Source organism: Melanostigma gelatinosum (assembly GCF_949748355.1).
Source record: "Melanostigma gelatinosum genome assembly, chromosome: 10".
In the NCBI taxonomy this organism is placed as follows: Eukaryota; Metazoa; Chordata; class Actinopteri; order Perciformes; family Zoarcidae; genus Melanostigma; species Melanostigma gelatinosum.
Genome location: NC_136643.1, coordinates 1,203,825 through 1,225,000, shown reverse-complemented (window position 1 = coordinate 1,225,000; position 21,176 = coordinate 1,203,825). Strand labels below are relative to the sequence as shown.

The 21,176-nt window shown below is 44.3% G+C and overlaps 2 protein-coding genes and 1 pseudogene across 3 annotated transcripts in view; all 3 read left to right on the top strand.

Moving 5' to 3' along the window:
* Positions 1-8,467, top strand: part of slc37a1 (solute carrier family 37 member 1) — a 41,357-nt gene extending 32,890 nt beyond the window's left edge. The window contains exons 13-20 of the mRNA XM_079277518.1: positions 21-83; positions 248-333; positions 825-873; positions 1,295-1,368; positions 1,479-1,557; positions 1,950-2,047; positions 3,141-3,205; positions 6,568-8,467. Coding sequence (XP_079133644.1) covers positions 21-83; positions 248-333; positions 825-873; positions 1,295-1,368; positions 1,479-1,557; positions 1,950-2,047; positions 3,141-3,205; positions 6,568-6,583 — 530 coding nt within the window. The 3' untranslated portion in view covers positions 6,584-8,467. The remainder of the gene's footprint in view (positions 1-20; positions 84-247; positions 334-824; positions 874-1,294; positions 1,369-1,478; positions 1,558-1,949; positions 2,048-3,140; positions 3,206-6,567) is intronic.
* Positions 7,384-12,293, top strand: LOC306783049 (annotated as a pseudogene). Its single transcript has 4 exons — positions 7,384-7,446; positions 9,585-9,777; positions 9,849-10,362; positions 12,260-12,293. The product of its transcript is annotated as an uncharacterized misc_RNA (transcript).
* Positions 12,294-12,705: 412 nt separating this feature from the next.
* Positions 12,706-21,176, top strand: part of pde9aa (phosphodiesterase 9aa) — a 71,814-nt gene continuing 63,343 nt past the window's right edge. Inside the window, exon 1 of the mRNA XM_079276847.1 lies at positions 12,706-12,819. Coding sequence (XP_079132973.1) covers positions 12,757-12,819 — 63 coding nt within the window. The 5' untranslated portion in view covers positions 12,706-12,756. The remainder of the gene's footprint in view (positions 12,820-21,176) is intronic.

Sequence of the window (21,176 nt, the reverse complement as noted above, 5' to 3'; positions counted from 1 at the left end):
TGTGTGTCACGCTCCCTCAGCTCACCTTGATGCCAAGAAGGCTGGCGATCTCTCCACCCTGTTTGACGTGGGAGGCATAGTCGGTAGGTGCTTTTCTTAACCTTTTCCTCTTATGTGCATGCATGTGTTTTTTCTTCCCAAATTCTCTTACTGTCAGTATTTTTGCGTCGTTTTGTGCTTCATTGTTGGTATGAAAGATGTTTGACCGGCTCGTCGCCTCTCTCCATCATGTGTGCATGCACCACAGGGGGGATCTTGGCAGGCGTGATCTCTGATAAACTGGGGAAGAGAGCCACCACCTGTGCAGTCATGTTGCTGCTCGCTGCTCCTACAGTGAGTTCCCACTGCGCTGCTGCTGCACTCATCCACAGTCCATACATCAAGCTAACAATGCTAGATCAGGAGGTTAGACGTGTGTTTACTGCTGAAAGGAAGTTGATTCTGTGTCAACGATGGACACGTGCAGGCAGAGAAGTGACTGATGAACAGGCTTTAAACAGGAGCATACAGGCGTGTCTGGAAGTGACCTGAACGGCCTCACCAGGCCTCCGTCAGCTGCGTAGCACTGAGAGCATCTTTCACTGGAGCTACATGTGTGTCTTTGTCAGCAGTGGAGCAGTAGACGGACTACACAGTGTCTTCTGTTGATGATATACATGAAGAAGACGTACATTTTTAAAGTTGCTGATAACTCAAAGTAGCTACAGAAGCGTGTTGACAAATGAGACTGAGATATCCTCTGTTCACTTGAGCTGAATGTGCGATCATGCTGCTTGACTGAGAATGTGATGTTTTGACGGCGGTGCTTTCTCTTCGTCCTGCAGCTGTACGGCTTCTCCATGATCAGTGAGCTTGGTTTGGGGCCAACCATCGGTAAGAGCAGCTCACACTCCTCGCCCGCTCAGAGGCTCGCCTAGAGATGATATATATTATGTAGATATAGATATATATATATTCAGCGGTAGTTTTGAGAAGTGAAGAATTGTTGATCTTCTGGTTTCACATTGTTTGGTTTGAAGAAAACTCGATAGCTCTTCATGTTGTGTCATTATGTAATAAATAGCTTTGGGTGCTGGGGTCCACTGACCAGCAACATTTCAAGTGAATATTTGTTTAGTTTTACACAATAATAGCCCGACATCAGCCTGGCGGACCAGCTTACTTCCCTTGCATAATAGTAACTGAGCTTCAACGACGTTGACTTTTCTTTATGGAAGGGAATGAACTGAAGACCGGAGATACTTCCTGTGGGTGGCGGTAGAAACTCCATAACTTACCCAGGCTGTTTTCTCAGGCATGCTGTTGGTGTGTGGAGGTCTAGTCAATGGACCGTACTCCCTCATCACGACTGCAGTATCTGCTGATTTGGTAAGCATCTCTACCTCTGACTCCTGTCTTCTGAACTTGTACATGATTATTTACTAAATCTGCACAGGCCCCCTCTCTCATTCCCTCTCTCTTTTCACCTTTGACCCTAGGGGACCCACAAGAGCCTGAAAGGCAATGCCAGAGCATTGTCTACTGTCACTGCCATCATCGATGGCACAGGATCTGTAGGTCAGTACCACTGATCAACTGACAATTCAGTTTCTGCACTGAAACATACACAACAGGAAAAGAAGCCAGCAAGCACCGTTTCAGTTTCAGGACACTATGACCTTCAGTAATGCAAACCTAGCAAATGTCAACATTGAACGAATAACCCGATTAGCTCAGTGTTCTTCAGAATATTTCTAAACAGCAACCAAACAGCTGGTCACTGTAGTTGTTAGTAAGGAGGAAACAGTGCATTTGTTGGGGACTGTTTTCAGTGGCAGATGAATCCATATCTGGTTCGCCAGTGAGTATTTAAAGCAACAGTGTATGTGGGATTGAGTATTGGGAAATAAAAATGAATGAATGATTTGCCTCGTGGTGCTCATGCTGGCATGTCTTCTGTTCTTTCTCAGGTGCAGCACTGGGCCCCCTGCTGGCTGGGCTGCTGTCTCCAGGCGGCTGGGATCAGGTCTTCTACATGCTGATGATTGCTGACTTCCTTGCTCTGTTGGTGAGTGCTTTAAAAAGCGTGAACAACAAAGTATCATCACCGATAGAAGTAGCGGGAGTAGATGCGTTTCATTGTCTTAAAGGTGAACGAAGTAATGGGCTCATTCACCAGTACGAGGTCAGATCAGTCTCAGTGTTGCACACAGGTTCACAGATGGATTTGGGGATTTAGATATAAATGACTCCCCATAAAAATACTTTTCAATGCACAAAAAAGTGCTGGTTCTGGTTCTGGTTCTGGTCCTTATGGGAGCTGTTTTTCTCAGGACACGTTCTGCTCTGATGGCCCATTTTTCCACAACTGAAACATTTAAAATCATCAGTTGTTGCATAGATGATGTGGTCGAAGTCGTCCACTCTCAGGTTGAGCACCAGGTTGAGCTCCTTGCTCCTGTTGTTGGGATCATGAGCAGCTGTGTCCTGTGAGACACCACGTGCTGCAGGAGAGGAGACCTGCAGCCAGAGGACACCTTCCTCTCCGTCGACACTATCCTCCCGTATCTTGACAGTTCTCTGGTGATGTCTTCATCTCTGATGAACGGTGGGACGTTGGACACGGTTACCTTCACAGCCGGCGTGCTGAGAGGATACACGGGGAAGAAGTTATCGCTGACCTCGATCCCGTTGTCTAGCACCACTTACGCATTTCTGATTGTATCTAAAGAAATGACCACGGCATTGTTCATTCGTGCAGCGGACTTCACGCTGCTGTGTCCAACAAGCTCACCCACAGCCAGGCTGCATTCCTCCACTGACACCGGGAAAGTGGGCGGGATCTTTACGCCGTGTCTCCTCGTGAGTTCGGTCATGTCCATGGTGGCGTTTAGCAGCCGACAGCTCGCACTGATCGACTGCAATCCGCTCACAGAGACCCCAAAACCAGCTCAATGTTCACACAAACACCGTGAGATACACCATCACATCCAACGTTAACTAGTGACGGAAAAACAGTGTTTACTGCTCTCAAACACGCCAACTCCACACTCCTTCCACTCAGAGAGAGAGAACCCGAGTTGTATATGTATATTGTATATGTAACCTGACGACTATCTGTGGTGAAATCAATAAATGAACCACTATTTGACTGTGTGCAGCTTTTGCTACGGCTCGTGACGCAGGAGCTGACCTCCAACAAATCCCATCCCATCTCCGCTGTAGAGTAAGTGCTGCTTTTCTCCTGTTCGTCATGTTACTCAATGTCCTGTTCTATTAAATGTTCTCACTTTCCTTTCATTCCTTTACTCTTTATTTCTCAAAGATTGTGAATCATTTTGCTTTTGTATTCAAATGTTGAGCTGTGGTGTCAAAATGGTTTTCTCCAACATTGGCAACATTGTAATCCCGCTCTGACAATGAGGAACGAGACAAAAAGGTCTTCCAGTATTGTCACACTTGTAATGCTCAGAGCATTAAAGGTACACAGGACAAAGGTTAGGTAGCAATATACCGTCAGCCCCCTCTGGATGTTTCCTTCAGTTAGTATATTGCAAATCTTTGTTCAAAAGCCTTCTCATCATCATCTGATGACATCCAGGTGTGCAACAATGCCTTAGTTTAGACTATCAGGCCAGGATTCATTCAAAGCTTACATGATCAGATTCAGTATGATCAAACATAAGGGAAGTTACCATGATCACAGTGCATGATCGGAGGAATTTCCTTTACACTATGAACACATACAGTACATTGAACAGTGTACCAGTTAAGTGTTTATTTATACATACATACATACATACTTGCATGCTTACATACATACATACATACATACATACATACATACATACATACATACATACATACATACTTGCATGCTTGCATACATACATACATACATACATACATACATACATACATACTTGCATGAAGACATACATACTTGCATACTTGCATACATACGTACGTACATACATACTTGCATGCAGCATGCATACGTACATACATCCATGCATACTTACATGTATACATACATACATGCTCGCATACATACATACCGGTACATACATTATATTACTTTACATTTGTTGCTAGCAGAAGTGTCTGGAACAGACATGCATACCAATTTTCCACTAGATGGCGATTCAATCTTTCTTAATATTGTATGGATAAAGTAGTATTAGTAATATACAGTGGTGTATAAAGTACTCAAAAGCCATACTTGAGTAAAAGTAAAGATACCTTACTGGAAAACTACTCCAGTAAAAGTAAAAAGTCACCTATTAGAATACTACTTGAGTAAAAGTCTTAAAGTATCTGATATTTATTGTACTTAAGTACAAAAGTACTTAAGTATCAAAAGTAATTTTCTGATATTAAATGTACATCACAACCTGAACATTAAATGAACATCATAACCTGTTCATTGAAAGTAAAAGTACAAGTAAATGCTGTTAATAAAAAAGCAAAGGGTCAGAATTTTGAGAATTATGAAGTTTATTCTTTTAAGTGCTGTGGCACCATGACCAAGGACATGGAGCTGTGTTGAACATAATTGGGTTGCTGTGATCCATCCAGGAGCAACAATGTTCAACATAATATATTGGTCATAAGTATACTTTTGCATCTACTATGAACTTATCATCATAATTCTCCGAAAAGCAATATGACACGATGAAGGAGTTGTAACAGTGCGTTTATAAGTATGCTCATTAGACTAGAGGATGTAGAGGCCAATGCATAATATTATGTTCAGCAAAACATATCCACTTGATGCATCAGGTCAGTGTTTAGAGAAAGGACACCTGCCTTGTAAACTCCTGTGGGCCTGATTTGAACACAAAGGTTTTGCTGAAGCTGAATCTGCAATTGGGCGACTGCTACCATCATAACTCCATCTGATCATCCACAACATGACTCAAATATCAAAACATGATCAATACTAAAGCAGCAACACAGTCATTACTTGAAACTGAAACATGTCCTGTTCATCTTCAAAAGAAGTTGGTTTTCAAAATTGCGAGAATTCAGTCTCGCTCTTCTTGGGCTGAAGACTCGTCCTGCGATGCTAAATATCCTTTCACAGGCCGCTGAGGCAGGTAGAGGTGTGTTCAGCGTCACAGACAGCTTGCGCACAGCTGCGAAGAATTCCCCGAATGCTGCGCTCTCGCGGCTCCTGTCAATCCGTGTATATAGCTACAGCTAACGTTAGCCAACTAGTGCTGCACAACTCTCAACACTTCCTCAGCTCACTAACTCGCTAGCGATCCACGGGTGTTGGTCTTCGTCACCACCGTCGTTTGTTGCGGGAGTAGCAGGTGCCTCCATTTCTGCTTCCATCATGAAATCAGTCATCGTAGAGTGGAATTCTACTCATGTAGTCGCCCGCTAGCTATAGCATGTAGCATCCTGGGCATCACTGGGAATCAAAACACCGCGGCTTTGAGAGCACTTGTTTGCAATTGCGCATTAACGTGATGAACCAATGATTTAACTTGCTGCTCGGACCACTGATTCACCAAACCTGCTTGCAGTCTGTGTTCCACCACAGTCCCTGACGCTGCTCTCAGGATTCATTTTGTTTCTAAAGATAGATTTGATTTTGTAGCGAGTAACGAAGGTTTCAGGGGAAATGTATCGGAGTAAAAGTACCGGTTTTCTTTGCAAAATGTAGTGAAGTAAAAGTAAAAGTCAACAGAAATATAAGTAGTAAAGTAAAGTACAGATACCCAAAAAAACTACTTAAGTACAGTAACGAAGTATTTCTACTTCGTTACTATACACCACTGGTAATATATACCAAGAACCAATCAGATACCAGAGTTTAAAAAAATGAGCTGTATACCTCACTGTGTGAGAGATCATTCTTTATGTGGAAGGCTTGACTTAAACATTGTATTTTTATTCTCCAGCTAATTGAGTCAATATTAGATGTTGGTGCATCCTTAATACTTTTAATTTTAAAAAGTGACAGGTTTTATAAGAATCTTTTCTCAGATGAACAAGGGACGCTGACATTAAATCTATGAACTAGAAACATTACTAACTGAAGTAAAGGCAGATCTCAATAATGAACAGAAATGCATCATTTTCTGTGCATGAAAATAGATGGAATCAATATTATAATGTAATATCGCACAGTGTAATAATTCTAATATAATAGCCATCCCAGTCATAATATGAAATAGTCTATAATTGAAAGCTTAAGGATTCATCTTACGGTTTGTGTTCTTAAGGACTGGATGCCATTCAGCTCTATTTACAATCTTGAGATCTATTGGGACTCCACTCGTGGATGTTAACAACACTTTATTATTGAAAAAGGATAAAGAGCCCTTCTTCTGCGCTCCGTCCTTCATCACTGTTGAATGCAGATGATCATTTATTTTCATCAGATGAACCAATGTTCTAAAGCCAGAACACAAAGTGACAGTAAATCGTTTGATGAATATACTTAATAACACGGTGAGAGAACGTTGTTCCTTCATTGACCAGGTTCAGTCTTCATGAAGCGTATTGCTCCAGACTGTAAAACTTAATGACACCCAACTTATCAATATGGTGTTAATGTTTGTTTCTACTTCACAGGTTGAAGGAGCACTGAGCACTTTGATTGAACTGCCTCCACATAGGAGCACACACACACGCACACACACACGCACACACACACACACACACACACACACACACACACACACACAGGCCCATGATGATATACACAGTGCTGTGGCAGCTGAAGTAGCTCACTGTACCAGCGGCCCTGAGGAGGAGCTGAAGCTGAAGCTGCTGAACCAGAAAGACCTGCAGCAGAAATCTGTCTGGAGGATTCATCTTCACATCTCTTCCCTCCTCTTCCTGTGGCTTGAACACACTGCCTGGGATTGTCAGATACATGAAACGAGCCTTACGTTGACGTGTATATTAGAAGTAGAAGGGACTCGAGCTATTTATTTTGGATAGCAGTCTTTGAAACAGCAACTTCCATGACTGTCCTTCTGGATCCTCATGTAGCTAACTTCCTATTCTTCTCCTTATGAGCCCACCAAACGTGGACCAAACAGAACATCTTGACCACAACAGTTAGGGTTTAACCGAACATCTTAAACTCTACCTAAGGGGCCATGTTCACCAATGAATATTCAGTAGCTGTGAGATGATTACTTAAAGCTTCAAGCCCTTTCACACACGGAGCCCAGCCTGGAGTAAAGGAAATATTAATCAAAAATCATCTTTGCAAACATTTGATAAAGAAGTAGATGCATTCAACAGTTTGTGTGCTCTAGGTACACACAATGCATCTGGGTCCACAGTGCACCTTTAAAGCCAGGTCACCTAAATTATGAACAATCTCTCATACTTTGTATCTGTGGAGTCAGGCGATCTGGAGCTCCGCCCACTACAGCGATGAGGGGTGAAGTTAAGCTCAGCGTGGTGCTGACGACGTTCGACAGCAGCATCTTTCCACAAGTACAGTCGTGTCCTGTTATTCTAGATGATCTGTTTCTACCAAGGAAAGTAGTTCAACTGTTGACGGCTTGTTCTGTGGATTATTTAGAAACAGTTTCTGTCATGTGTAGGAATCTTTAAAAGTCATATTATAATTCTTTCAAAATGTCAGATTTCTATTGGATAGATGGGGTGGAAGCTGAAATCTGCATGGATCGAGTCTGTTTGTTTGTGATTAATGTGAAGTGAGTTCAAGCTCAATGGGAACACTTGTAGCTTCCTGTTCTCACACTATTGACCAGTAGCTCTGTTAACCAGAAACCATTGAACTCTCCCTCCGTCTGTTCAATGAGTGTGTCACATGTGATGCTGTGTGTGTGGAAGAGCACAACCCAAGACCACTCCGTCTCCTCTCAGTGGAAGTTGCTGCTTCAGTGTCTTCTTTGCCTTAAACCAAAGAGATTGTGGGATCATGTTAATGTATTTTAATTAAAATGACTTATTTAAATCATTTAAGTTATTCCTGTTGGGTTTGTGGCGGTTCCTTACTTTGTCTGAAATGAAGGGACAAAGGTTGTTTCTGTATCAGACCGATGACGTCGGTTCTCTGATCTGAGATATTATGAATGTAAACTTCTTGTCAAACCTCATATGGATATGTTTTGCAGTGCGATGTTGATAACTTTAAGTAACATTTTATAGTGACAATTACTTCCAATTTATGATCGTGTTAAAATCTGAACACTAAGACACAAACAGCTCATGGTAGACATTTTAGATTTTATTCTGAAAATCCACCAAATACAAACACCTTGTAGTGCTATCTAATGTCATATTGTAAAGGTATTCATTCATTGTTCACTTTCTCATAATGCCTTCCTCAGACGAAGACCACGTGTGTTCATTTATTACGTGTCAGTGAGGCCGCGTACTTGAACCTTTGTGCCTTATTTGTTGTTTGTCTTTTTGAGAAAAAAACATCTCCAAATGTTTCCTTGTTTCTTTGGGAATGAAGAATAAAGAACTAGTTTTCTTCACTCGACTGGTTGTGTTGTTGACGGCTCTCTCTGCAGCGTACTACTACAGGTCAGACCTAAATCGGTCCAATACATGGAGTGGCCTTAAGTCTCAGCTGGAGGTGGCAGGTGTCATCCGAAATGATAAGCTCAACAGACAGAAACCCACTCAGTGACACAGGCAGACAAGACATCACGCACACACAGAGGATTGGGAAGGGCACAGTTTCAGGAATCTTGATCCCTGATATGAGCTAGGACTCCACTAAATGTACCCTCTGCTTTTACTTTCACCACCCAAAGGTTTGAGAAAAATAATAAACATTCAAGTTACAGATGGTTAACAGCCAAAGTGGCTTAAAGGAACAGTTCACAATTAAAGAAATACGCTTTTTCGCTTTCTTAAAGTTAAGTTAAATGTGAAGATTGATAGCAGTCTTGTCTGTGCATTAAAAGACCCGTTCAGATTGTTTCACGTCTGTCTTCACTCTTCCATGGTGATGTGTATGTTCAAGTTCAAGCTGTCAGAGCTACCATGGAGCCCACACTGCCACCAAAGCACTCCCTGACTTCATATAATCTAATATGCAAAAACCAAAAAGCTATTTCAGAGAGAAGCAGACAGAAAGGTCTACAATGTGTCTATGGTGTTAAACTGATTCAGCAGCAAAAACAGGTTAAAACGATGAAGATGGAAGCTTAAAGACAATGAAATTAAGGAGCAGCACTGTTCCTGTAAAGCCGGGCAGACCTTTATTAACGATCAGTAAAAGCAAAAACAGCGTGTAGACATTGAGGATACCTTCAGTAGCTAGCATAGCATATATGTGCTAATGCTAGTTAGTGATGTGCTCATGTTATCTGATGTTAGCTATACAGGAGTTTATAGAAACGTATATCTCTTTTAACATCTGAGGATAAAGAGTATCACGATTACACAACGTTTAATTGAAAGCCTGCCGACATGCTGCTCAGTTGAAGCTCGATGTTACGGTTTTCATTCTGTATGAAACTAGACGACCTGGTGAATCCAATAGTACAGACCACGTCATGCTTGTTGGGAGGCAGGCTAAATAACACTACGAACAAGGTCAATTTTGTCAAGGCGATCTCTGCAGGGGTGCCTTGACTTCTCACCCCTAGATACGTGCATTCACGTATCACTCAAAAAGGTTCATTCAGGACATTCAGGACATTCAGAGCATTCAGGACATTGAGGACATTCAGAGCATTCAGGACATTGAGGACATTGAGAGCATTCAGAGCATTCGGGACATTCAGAGCATTCGGGACATTCAGAGCATTCAGGACATTCAGGACATTCGGGACATTCAGAGCATTCAAGACATTCAGAGCATTCGGGACATTCAGGACATTCGGGACATTCAGAGCATTCGGGACATTCAGAGCATTCAGGACATTCGGGACATTCAGAGCATTCGGGACATTCAGAGCATTCAGGACATTCGGGATATTCAGAGCATTCGGGACATTCAGAGCATTCAGGACATTCAGAGCATTCGAGACATTCAGAGCATTCGGGACATTCAGGACATTCGGGACATTCAGAGCATTCGGGACATTCAGAGCATTCAGAGCATTCAGGACATTCAGAGCATTCGGGACATTCAGAGCATTCAGGACATTCAGAGCATTCAGGACATTGAGGACATTCAGAGCATTCGGGACATTCAGAGCATTCAGGACATTCGGGACATTCGGGACATTCAGAGCATTCGGGACATTCAGAGCATTCGGGACATTCAGGACATTCGGGACATTCAGAGCATTCGGGACATTCAGAGCATTCAGGACATTCGGGACATTCAGAGCATTCGGGACATTCAGAGCATTCAGGACATTCGGGACATTCAGAGCATTCGGGACATTCAGAGCATTCAGGACATTCGGGACATTCAGAGCATTCGAGACATTCAGAGCATTCGGGACATTCAGGACATTCGGGACATTCAGAGCATTCGGGACATTCAGAGCATTCAGGACATTCGGGACATTCAGAGCATTCGGGACATTCAGAGCATTCAGGACATTCGGGACATTCAGAGCATTCGGGACATTCAGAGCATTCAGGACATTCGGGACATTCAGAGCATTCGAGACATTCAGAGCATTCGGGACATTCGGGACATTCAGAGCATTTGGGACATTCAGAGCATTCAGGACATTGAGGACATTCAGAGCATTCGGGACATTCAGAGCATTCAGGACATTCAGAGCATTCAGGACATTGAGGACATTCAGAGCATTCGGGACATTCAGAGCATTCAGGACATTCGGGACATTCAGGACATTCGGGACATTCAGAGCATTCGGGACATTCAGAGCATTCAGGACATTGAGGACATTCAGAGCATTCGGGACATTCAGAGCATTCAGAGCATTCAGGACATTCGGGACATTCGGGACATTCAGAGCATTCGAGACATTCAGAGCATTCGGGACATTCAGGACATTCGGGACATTCAGAGCATTCGGGACATTCAGAGCATTCAGGACATTCGGGACATTCAGAGCATTCGGGACATTCGGGACATTCAGAGCATTCGGGACATTCAGGACATTCAGAGCATTCAGGACATTGAGGACATTCAGAGCATTGACGACATTCAGGACATTCAGAGCATTCGGGACATTGAGGACATTCAGAGCATTCGGGACATTCAGAGCATTCGGACATTCAGGACATTCTATACTATAAACCTGAACCAGCCCTAACTATAAACCTGAACCAGCCCTAACTATAAACCTGAACCAGCCCTAACTATAAACCTGAACCAGTCCTAACTATAAACCTGAACCAGTACTAACTATAAACCTGAACCACTACTAACTATAAACCTGAACCAGCCCTAACTATAAACCTGAACCAGTACTAACTATAAACCTGAACCAGCCCTAACTATAAACCTGAACCAGTCCTAACTATAAACCTGAACCACTACTAACTATAAACCTGAACCAGCCCTAACTATAAACCTGAACCAGTACTAACTATAAACCTGAACCAGCCCTAACTATAAACCTGAACCAGTCCTAACTATAAACCTGAACCACTACTAACTATAAACCTGAACCAGCCCTAACTATAAACCTGAACCAGCCCTAACTATAAACCTGAACCAGCCCTAACTAAAAACCTGAACCAGCCCTAACTATAAACCTGAACCAGCCCTAACTATAAACCTGAACCAGCCCTAACTATAAACCTGAACCAGCCCTAACTATAAACCTGAACCAGCCCTAACTATAAACCTGAACCAGCCCTAACTATAAACCTGAACCAGCCCTAACTATAAACCTGAACCAGCCCTAACTATAAACCTGAACCAGTACTAACTATAAACCTGAACCAGCCCTAACTATAAACCTGAACCAGCCCTAACTATAAACCTGAACCACTACTAACTATAAACCTGAACCAGCCCTAACTATAAACCTGAACCAGCCCTAACTATAAACCTGAACCAGCCCTAACTATAAACCTGAACCAGTACTAACTATAAACCTAGCTATAAATGACTCTGATACCGCTGCTGTCTTCATGTACTGTTACTCTGATACCGCTGCTGTCTTCATGTACTGTTACTCTGATACCGCTGCTGTCTTCATGTACTGTTACTCTGATACCGCTGCTGTCTTCATGTACTGTTACTCTGATACCGCTGCTGTCTTCATGTACTGTTACTCTGATACCGCTGCTGTCTTCATGTACTGTTACTCTGATACCGCTGCTGTCTTCATGTACTGTTACTCTGATACCGCTGCTGTCTTCATGTACTGTTACTCTGACTCTTCAGAAACCAAGCCAGGAAACCCAGCACGAGGGGCTGAGACGTCACTTCAACTTGTCTCTGATTGGTGGAGATGGAGACGTTACAACTGTTCTCCCCCGGGCATTGAACACAAAACAAACACAAAGAAGTTGTGTAATCCACCTGTGTGTGTGTATTTGTATACGTGTGTGAGACACCGTGCCTGTAGGTGAGCGCGCGGAGACCCAGGTGGGCTGTAGAGAATGAAAGAGGCGGGGCGCGCGTGGACAGGCTTTATGAGATGCGGCAGATAACGAGGTGACAGAGCGGAGAGACACCGGGAGGAAGAGTCCGAGGAACAGAGTTTGTATCGGTGTGTTCGACAGACGAACAGGCAGCTGCGATGCTGTCGGTCCGCTGACTCCATTATCACCACCCTCGGTTTGTTTGACGGCGGTGAGACTAGGACCGGAGCGGTGACAGGGACCACGGAGCAGTAACCGCACAGCGAAACAGCGACGCCGGGAAGAAGAGTGGGGACCATGGGCTCCGCTTCGTCCTCCTACCGGGTCATCTACCTGGACGTGGACGACCGGATCCAGAAGGTACACAGAGGCTAGATGACTGTATGAAGGCTACAATGTGTCAACACTGTCAGTAAAACAAGGATAACGTAACGTTACAACACTCCAAACAAGTAGCGACAAGCCTTCATAGAGAGGCCACTTCTACATATGTATTCTAATAAATACACGTTGTTTCAGAAGAAGAGATTACGATCAATACAAACATGAAAAGTGACTTTAGTTACCGAAATGATTAAAACAAGGAGTATAGGCCTATAGTGCTCAAACTTTACTACAGGATTAAAATATTATTATAATTATTATTCCTAATAACCACTATCATAAATGCTAATAAGCTACTAAAGTAGCATATTTCAACCTTATGTTGTTAATCATGTTGTTATACACAGTCATAATTGATAATGAAGAATTACATGTTGTCTCACCCATGGAGTTCCGTAAAGTATCATAAGTAAGCCTATACGGCAGTAATATTACACGAGTAGCCTATAGACGTCAAATGACTTTAAAATATTGTGATGTGGGCAAAAAACTGTACATCTCGACAGTATATCTCTACAGGTGAAGCTATTATGTCACTTAAATTGTAATATTGACAACCGGAGAGCATAGAAATGTTACTGTGATGTCTTAATGATCAAACAAATTCAACATCACAACGGGGCTTTAAACGCACGCTGCGCTCATTGGACAGCCTGCACGTCCATTTGATAGAAATGAGATGTGGTGAGTTCTTTGTCAGCAGTGGCGTCATTCTGTCAGGACAACCAACTAAAACAGAAGTGTGTCCTTATCAAACATCAAGCATCTGTGTCAATGCCTGTCCTTTGATATGAGATGTGAGCTGGGCACACAGGGAGCTGCAGGTCTGCCTTCATTCCTTCGTGCTGTATATCTGACAGTGAATTGAGTCAATTGTACACCAACGCTGGTACGGCCTTTAGTCTCCATGTCATGCCTGTTCATCACAGTGAATGTAATGATACTGAGCACTTTATTGGCTCAAAATAGTGTGCATAATGTCAAGAAGAGTTGAGCCCACAGAGCTGCCTCGAAAACATGCATACACGATCAGGGGAAGGTCAGGATATAAAAAGCATATAATCAGAAATCAATAGTTAAAGTGTAATCTAAAGATAAAGTGTATGATCGTTACATAACAAATGTTTAATACATAGAGTGATTTAACAAATGTAAACCTGATAATAATAATATGTGTATCTGAGTATAGTGCAGTCTGAGTGTAGAAAGTACGGAGAAAGAGGAAGTAAGCAGGGTGTTGGCTTCAAGGGATGGGGAAATAATGATGGTTGAGAAGAAAAGACACAAAGCACAATAATGATGAAGGATGAGATCAATAATCATTTTATAAGCAAATGTGTACTAACCAAACCGATTTAACAAATGTAAAAACTGATTAACAAATGTTCTGTGTGACCGGAGCTGCGATGTAAGAAAAGTGCTTGTCAGGATGACTTGCAGAAATTAGGAGAAGACTGTTGCAAGAGATGAGTCAGAGGCAGGAAGCCTGGACTTATATGGACATGTTCGAACCCAACATCCTTTCCAGAGGGTGGGGGGGATGAGAGCATGTATTGAGCAGGAGGGGGGCTAGCAGCCCAAAAGTGTTATAAAAGAAGTAACTTGCAAACAGCAAGACGGGATTTCATCGCGGATGCCGTACCAAGCGCATCGGAAGAAGATACTGAAGCCTGCAGCTGATGTATTGAGGGCTTCGTCTCTGTTCACGGAAAAGAGACCTCTGTTCGTGGACATTGAGATTAAAAGACGAAGCTTCTACCTCTCCCCCCTGCTCGCCTTTACCAACTGGACAACAGAGAAGACGCAGCAGCCCGAGAAAGACTTTGTACTGAGTTTTGAGGACTGTTAGACGGGCTCCGTTGCAGAGCAGGAGGAGACCGAGGGTCTGGCCAGACCTTCGCTCCTAACAACTCCAAAAGAACCTTTTTCATCGCACCATTGAACATCCAGCTCCAGCCGAGCCGTCTCGGCAACTAAAACTAATGAGTATAATCAGAGAAGAAAATTAACGTAACGAATCAAGTGTAGTGACATTTTATGTGAGCTGTAGCTTTAACCCTTGCAAACTAACCAAATATAACCTGCAATAAATATCTAATCTGCATTTAAAGTAAATTTCTCAAGTGCATTCATTTGCTCAAGTAGTAAAAAGTTCCTCGTGGCAGTAAAAAGTTAAAGCCATTGTATGTATAACAACTGAGTTCTGTAAGGTTATCCTAGAGACTGAATCCACTTAACAATCCCTTACGGTTTTAGCAAGAGTTAATCCTAACCGGCCTTAGGTCACTCCGGGACAGTCTGAGTACAATTGTATTAGCGAGAAGGATAAAATCGGCCCTTTTTGTCCCCGACCTAACGGACCGAAGGAGTGCCGCTAAAAATCGGGAGGGGTGCTCGTCCCGTAGGGCAGGGTGGCAGGTCTCAGGTGGGGGAACGGCGTTCCCTTGGGACCTCCGGTCAGCGAGTTATGATTTTCCAAAGTTTTTGACCCATGTGCCCGAATGTCCCTTTATGGTTTGCGACCACCAGGGGGCAAACGCCCAAAACTGATTTGGGAACAAAACTGCCATTCGGGACGGGCCATTTGGCCTACAAAGGGACATTAGGGGAAATGTCCCCGGAATGGCAGAATAGGCCCCATGTCACCGGGGACACAAAGGGACATTAGGGGGGCCTGTCCCCGGAATGGCAGAATAGGCCCCATGTCACCGGGGACACAAAGGGTCATTTGGGGGGCCGAATGGGTCAAATCGGGCCATTTGGGGGGACGAATCAGACCGAAAGGGACATTCGAGGGCCACCTCCGCAGACTTCAGGATTGACATTTTAAACTGCCATATCTCTTCAACCGTTCAATATCTCGCCCTCAAACGTAGATATCTTGGATCAGCGTTAAATTGTAGCGGAACAATATTTTTGGGACAAAAGTTGCCATTCAGGCAGTATGGTGTTGGGTGACATGAAATGTACTTGTGCAATTTGATCTAAATGTGCTACAGCCACCAAATTTGGTACACTGGGTCTGTGGCTTCATATGAACACACACACCAAGTATGGTGGGGCTAGCCCCTCAAATTGTGAAATTTGGTATCTCAGGCAAACTGAGGCAATGTCATTGAATTTGCTCAAAAATCAAAGTCATCCGATTTGGTTGAAAGTTTGCACACCTGTTTGGCTGTTCCCAGGTATGCCCCCTCATAAGTGTCAACCTCCTAGCCCAGAGCCTACTCTAGATATTGTATGGGACGTCTGGGAACAGAAGGGCCGATCGGGTTGGGATTTTTGGACTAAACGAGACCCCAGTCAAATGTAGGTGAAATGTCCCTTTCTGAGTCAGAAGGATAAGCTCCCAAATGGCACTAATTGAGGGACATCCGGCCTACATGAGAGCCCCATCAAATGTAGTCGGGACGGCCCTTTTACAAAGACAAATACCCATATAACTGGAAAAGTGTCATTCCAACTACATTTGATGGGGCTCTCGTTTATGCCAAAAATCCCAACCCGAATGGCACTAATGGTCCCGGGGTTCCCCAAAGCCTGTAGGGACACTTTATGCCATTCAGGCTTGGATTTGTGGGACATGCAGCCTACATGAGAGCCCTATCATATGTAGTCGGGATGGCCTTGTTACAAAGACAAATACCCTCATAACTGGAAAAGTGTCATTCCAACTACATTTGATGGGGCTCACGTTTATGCCAAAAATCCCAACCCAAGTGGCACTTACCGTCCCGGGTGTCCCGAAAGCCTGTAGGGACACTTTATGCCATTCGGGCTTGGATTTGTGGGACATGCAGCCTACATGAGAGCCCTATCATATGTAGTCGGGACGGCCCTTTTACAAAGACAAATACCCTCATAACTGGAAAAGTGTCATTCCAACTACATTTGATGGGGCTCACGTTTATGCCAAAAATCCCAACCCAAGTGGCACTTACCGTCCCGGGTGTCCCGAAAGCCTGTAGGGACACTTTATGCCATTCGGGCTTGGATTTGTGGGACATGCAGCCTACATGAGAGCCCTATCATATGTAGTCGGGACGGCCCTTTTTTGTCACCATATATGGTGCAATTGGATCTAAATGTGCTACAGCCACCAGATTTGGTACACAGGGTCTGTGGCTTCATATGAACACACACACCAAGTTTGGTGGGGCTAGCCCCTCAAATTGTGAAATTTTGGTATCTCAGGCAAACTGAGGCAATGTCATTGAATTTGCCCAAAAATCAAAGTCATCCGATTTGGTTGAAAGTTTGCACACCTGTTTGGCTGTTCCCAGGTATGCCCCCTCATAAGTGTCAACCTCCTAGCCCAGAGCCTACTCTAGATATTGTATGGGACGTCTGGGAACAGAAGGGCCGATCGGGTTGGGATTTTTGGACTAAACGAGACCCCAGTCAAATGTAGGTGGAACGTCCCTTTCTGAGTTCTAAGGATAAGCTCCCAAATGGCACTAATTGTGGGACATGCGGCCTACATGAGAGCTCCATCAAATGTAGTCGGAACGGCCCTTTTACAAAGACAAATACCCTTATATCTGGAAAAGTGTCATTCCGACTACATTTGATGGGGCTCTCGTTTATGCCAAAAATCCCAACCCAAGTGGCACTTATCGTCCCGGGTGTCCCCCAAGCCTGTAGGGACACTTTATGCCATTCGGGCTTGGATTTGTGGGACATGCAGCCTACATGAGAGCCCTATCATATGTAGTCGGGACGGCCCTTTTTCGTCACCATATATGGTGCAATTGGATCTAAATGTGCTATCGCTACCAGATTTGGTACACAGGGTCTGTGGCTTCATATGAACACACACACCAAGTTTGGTGGGGCTAGCCCCTCAAATTGTGAAATTTTGGTATCTCAGGCAAACTGAGGCAATGTCATTGAATTTGCCCAAAAATCAAAGTCATCCGATTTGGTTGAAAGTTTGCACACCTGTTTGGCTGTTCCCAGGTATGCCCCCTCATAAGTGTCAACCTCCTAGCCCAGAGCCTACTCTAGATATTGTTTGGGACGTCTGGGAACAGAAGGGCCGATCGGGTTGGGATTTTTGGACTAAACGAGACCCCAGTCAAATGTAGGTGGAACGTCCCTTTCTGAGTCAGAAGGATAAGCTCCCAAATGGCACTAATTGTGGGACATGCGGCCTACATGAGAGCCCCATCAAATGTAGTCGGGACGGCCCTTTTACAAAGACAAATACCCATATAACTGGAAAAGTGTCATTCCAACTACATTTGATGGGGCTCTCGTTTATGCCAAAAATCCCAACCCGAATGGCACTAATGGTCCCGGGGTTCCCCAAAGCCTGTAGGGACACTTTATGCCATTCGGGCTTGGATATGTGGGACATGCAGCCTACATGAGAGCCCTATCATATGTAGTCGGGACGGCCCTTTTACAAAGACAAATACCCTTATAACTGGAAAAGTGTCATTCCAACTACATTTGATGGGGCTCTCGTTTATGCCAAAAATCCCAACCCAAGTGGCACTTATCGTCCCGGGTGTCCCCAAAGCCTGTAGGGACACTTTATGCCATTCGGGCTTGGATTTGTGGGACATGCAGCCTACATGAGAGCCCTATCATATGTAGTCGGGACGGCCCTTTTTTGTCACCATATATGGTGCAATTGGATCTAAATGTGCTACAGCCACCAAATTTGGTACACAGGGCCTGTGGCTTCATATGAACACACACACCAAGTTTGGTGGGGCTAGCCCCTCAAATTGTGAAATTTTGGTATCTCAGGCAAACTGAGGCAATGTCATTGAATTTGCCCAAAAATCAAAGTCATCCGATTTGGTTGAAAGTTTGCACACCTGTTTGGCTGTTCCCAGGTATGCCCCCTCATAAGTGTCAACCTCCTAGCCCAGAGCCTACTCCAGATATTGTTTGGGAGGTCTGGGAACAGAAGGGCCGATCGGGTTGGGATATTTGGACTAAACGAGACCCCAGTCAAATGTAGGTGGAACGTCCCTTTCTGAGTTCTAAGGATAAGCTCCCAAATGGCACTAATTGTGGGACATGCGGCCTACATGAGAGCTCCATCAAATGTAGTCGGAATGGCCCTTTTACAAAGACAAATACCCTTATATCTGGAAAAGTGTCATTCCGACTACATTTGATGGGGCTCTCGTTTATGCCAAAAATCCCAACCCAATTGGCACTCATCATCCCGGGTGTCCCCAAAGCCTGTAGGGACACTTTATGCCATTCGGGCTTGGATTTGTGGGACATGCAGCCTACATGAGAGCCCTATCATATGTAGTCGGGACGGCCCTTTTTCGTCACCATATATGGTGCAATTGGATGTAAATGTGCTACAGCCACCAGATTTGGTACACAGGGTCTGTGGCTTCATATGAACACACACACCAAGTTTGGTGGGGCTAGCCCCTCAAATTGTGAAATGTTGGTGTCTCAGGCAAAGTGAGGCAATGTCATTGAATTTGCCCAAAAATTAAAGTCATCCGATTTGGTTGAAACTTTGCACACCTGTTTGGCTGTTCCCACGTATGCCCCCTCATACGTTTCAGCCTCCTAGCCCAGAGCCTACTCTAGATATTGTTTGGGACGTCTGGGAACAGAAGGGCCGATCGGGTTGGGATTTTCGGACTAAACGAGACCCCAGTCAAATGTAGGTGAAATGTCCCTTTCTGAGTCAGAAGGATAAGCTCCCAAATGGCACTAATTGAGGGACATCCGGCCTACATGAGAGCCCCATCAAATGTAGTCGGGACGGCCCTTTTACAAAGACAAATACCCATATAACTGGAAAAGTGTCATTCCAACTACATTTGATGGGGCTCTCGTTTATGCCAAAAATCCCAACCCGAATGGCACTAATGGTCCCGGGGTTCCCCAAAGCCTGTAGGGACACTTTATGCCATTCAGGCTTGGATTTGTGGGACATGCAGCCTACATGAGAGCCCTATCATATGTAGTCGGGATGGCCTTGTTACAAAGACAAATACCCTCATAACTGGAAAAGTGTCATTCCAACTACATTTGATGGGGCTCACGTTTATGCCAAAAATCCCAACCCAAGTGGCACTTACCGTCCCGGGTGTCCCGAAAGCCTGTAGGGACACTTTATGCCATTCGGGCTTGGATTTGTGGGACATGCAGCCTACATGAGAGCCCTATCATATGTAGTCGGGACGGCCCTTTTACAAAGACAAATACCCTCATAACTGGAAAAGTGTCATTCCAACTACATTTGATGGGGCTCACGTTTATGCCAAAAATCCCAACCCAAGTGGCACTTACCGTCCCGGGTGTCCCGAAAGCCTGTAGGGACACTTTATGCCATTCGGGCTTGGATTTGTGGGACATGCAGCCTACATGAGAGCCCTATCATATGTAGTCGGGACGGCCCTTTTTTGTCACCATATATGGTGCAATTGGATCTAAATGTGCTACAGCCACCAGATTTGGTACACAGGGTCTGTGGCTTCATATGAACACACACACCAAGTTTGGTGGGGCTAGCCCCTCAAATTGTGAAATTTTGGTATCTCAGGCAAACTGAGGCAATGTCATTGAATTTGCCCAAAAATCAAAGTCATCCGATTTGGTTGAAAGTTTGCACACCTGTTTGGCTGTTCCCAGGTATGCCCCCTCATAAGTGTCAACCTCCTAGCCCAGAGCCTACTCTAGATATTGTATGGGACGTCTGGGAACAGAAGGGCCGATCGGGTTGGGATTTTTGGACTAAACGAGACCCCAGTCAAATGTAGGTGGAACGTCCCTTTCTGAGTTCTAAGGATAAGCTCCCAAATGGCACTAATTGTGGGACATGCGGCCTACATGAGAGCTCCATCAAATGTAGTCGGAACGGCCCTTTTACAAAGACAAATACCCTTATATCTGGAAAAGTGTCATTCCGACTACATTTGATGGGGCTCTCGTTTATGCCAAAAATCCCAACCCAAGTGGCACTTATCGTCCCGGGTGTCCCCCAAGCCTGTAGGGACACTTTATGCCATTCGGGCTTGGATTTGTGGGACATGCAGCCTACATGAGAGCCCTATCATATGTAGTCGGGACGGCCCTTTTTCGTCACCATATATGGTGCAATTGGATCTAAATGTGCTATAGCTACCAGATTTGGTACACAGGGTCTGTGGCTTCATATGAACACACACACCAAGTTTGGTGGGGCTAGCCCCTCAAATTGTGAAATTTTGGTATCTCAGGCAAACTGAGGCAATGTCATTGAATTTGCCCAAAAATCAAAGTCATCCGATTTGGTTGAAAGTTTGCACACCTGTTTGGCTGTTCCCAGGTATGCCCCCTCATAAGTGTCAACCTCCTAGCCCAGA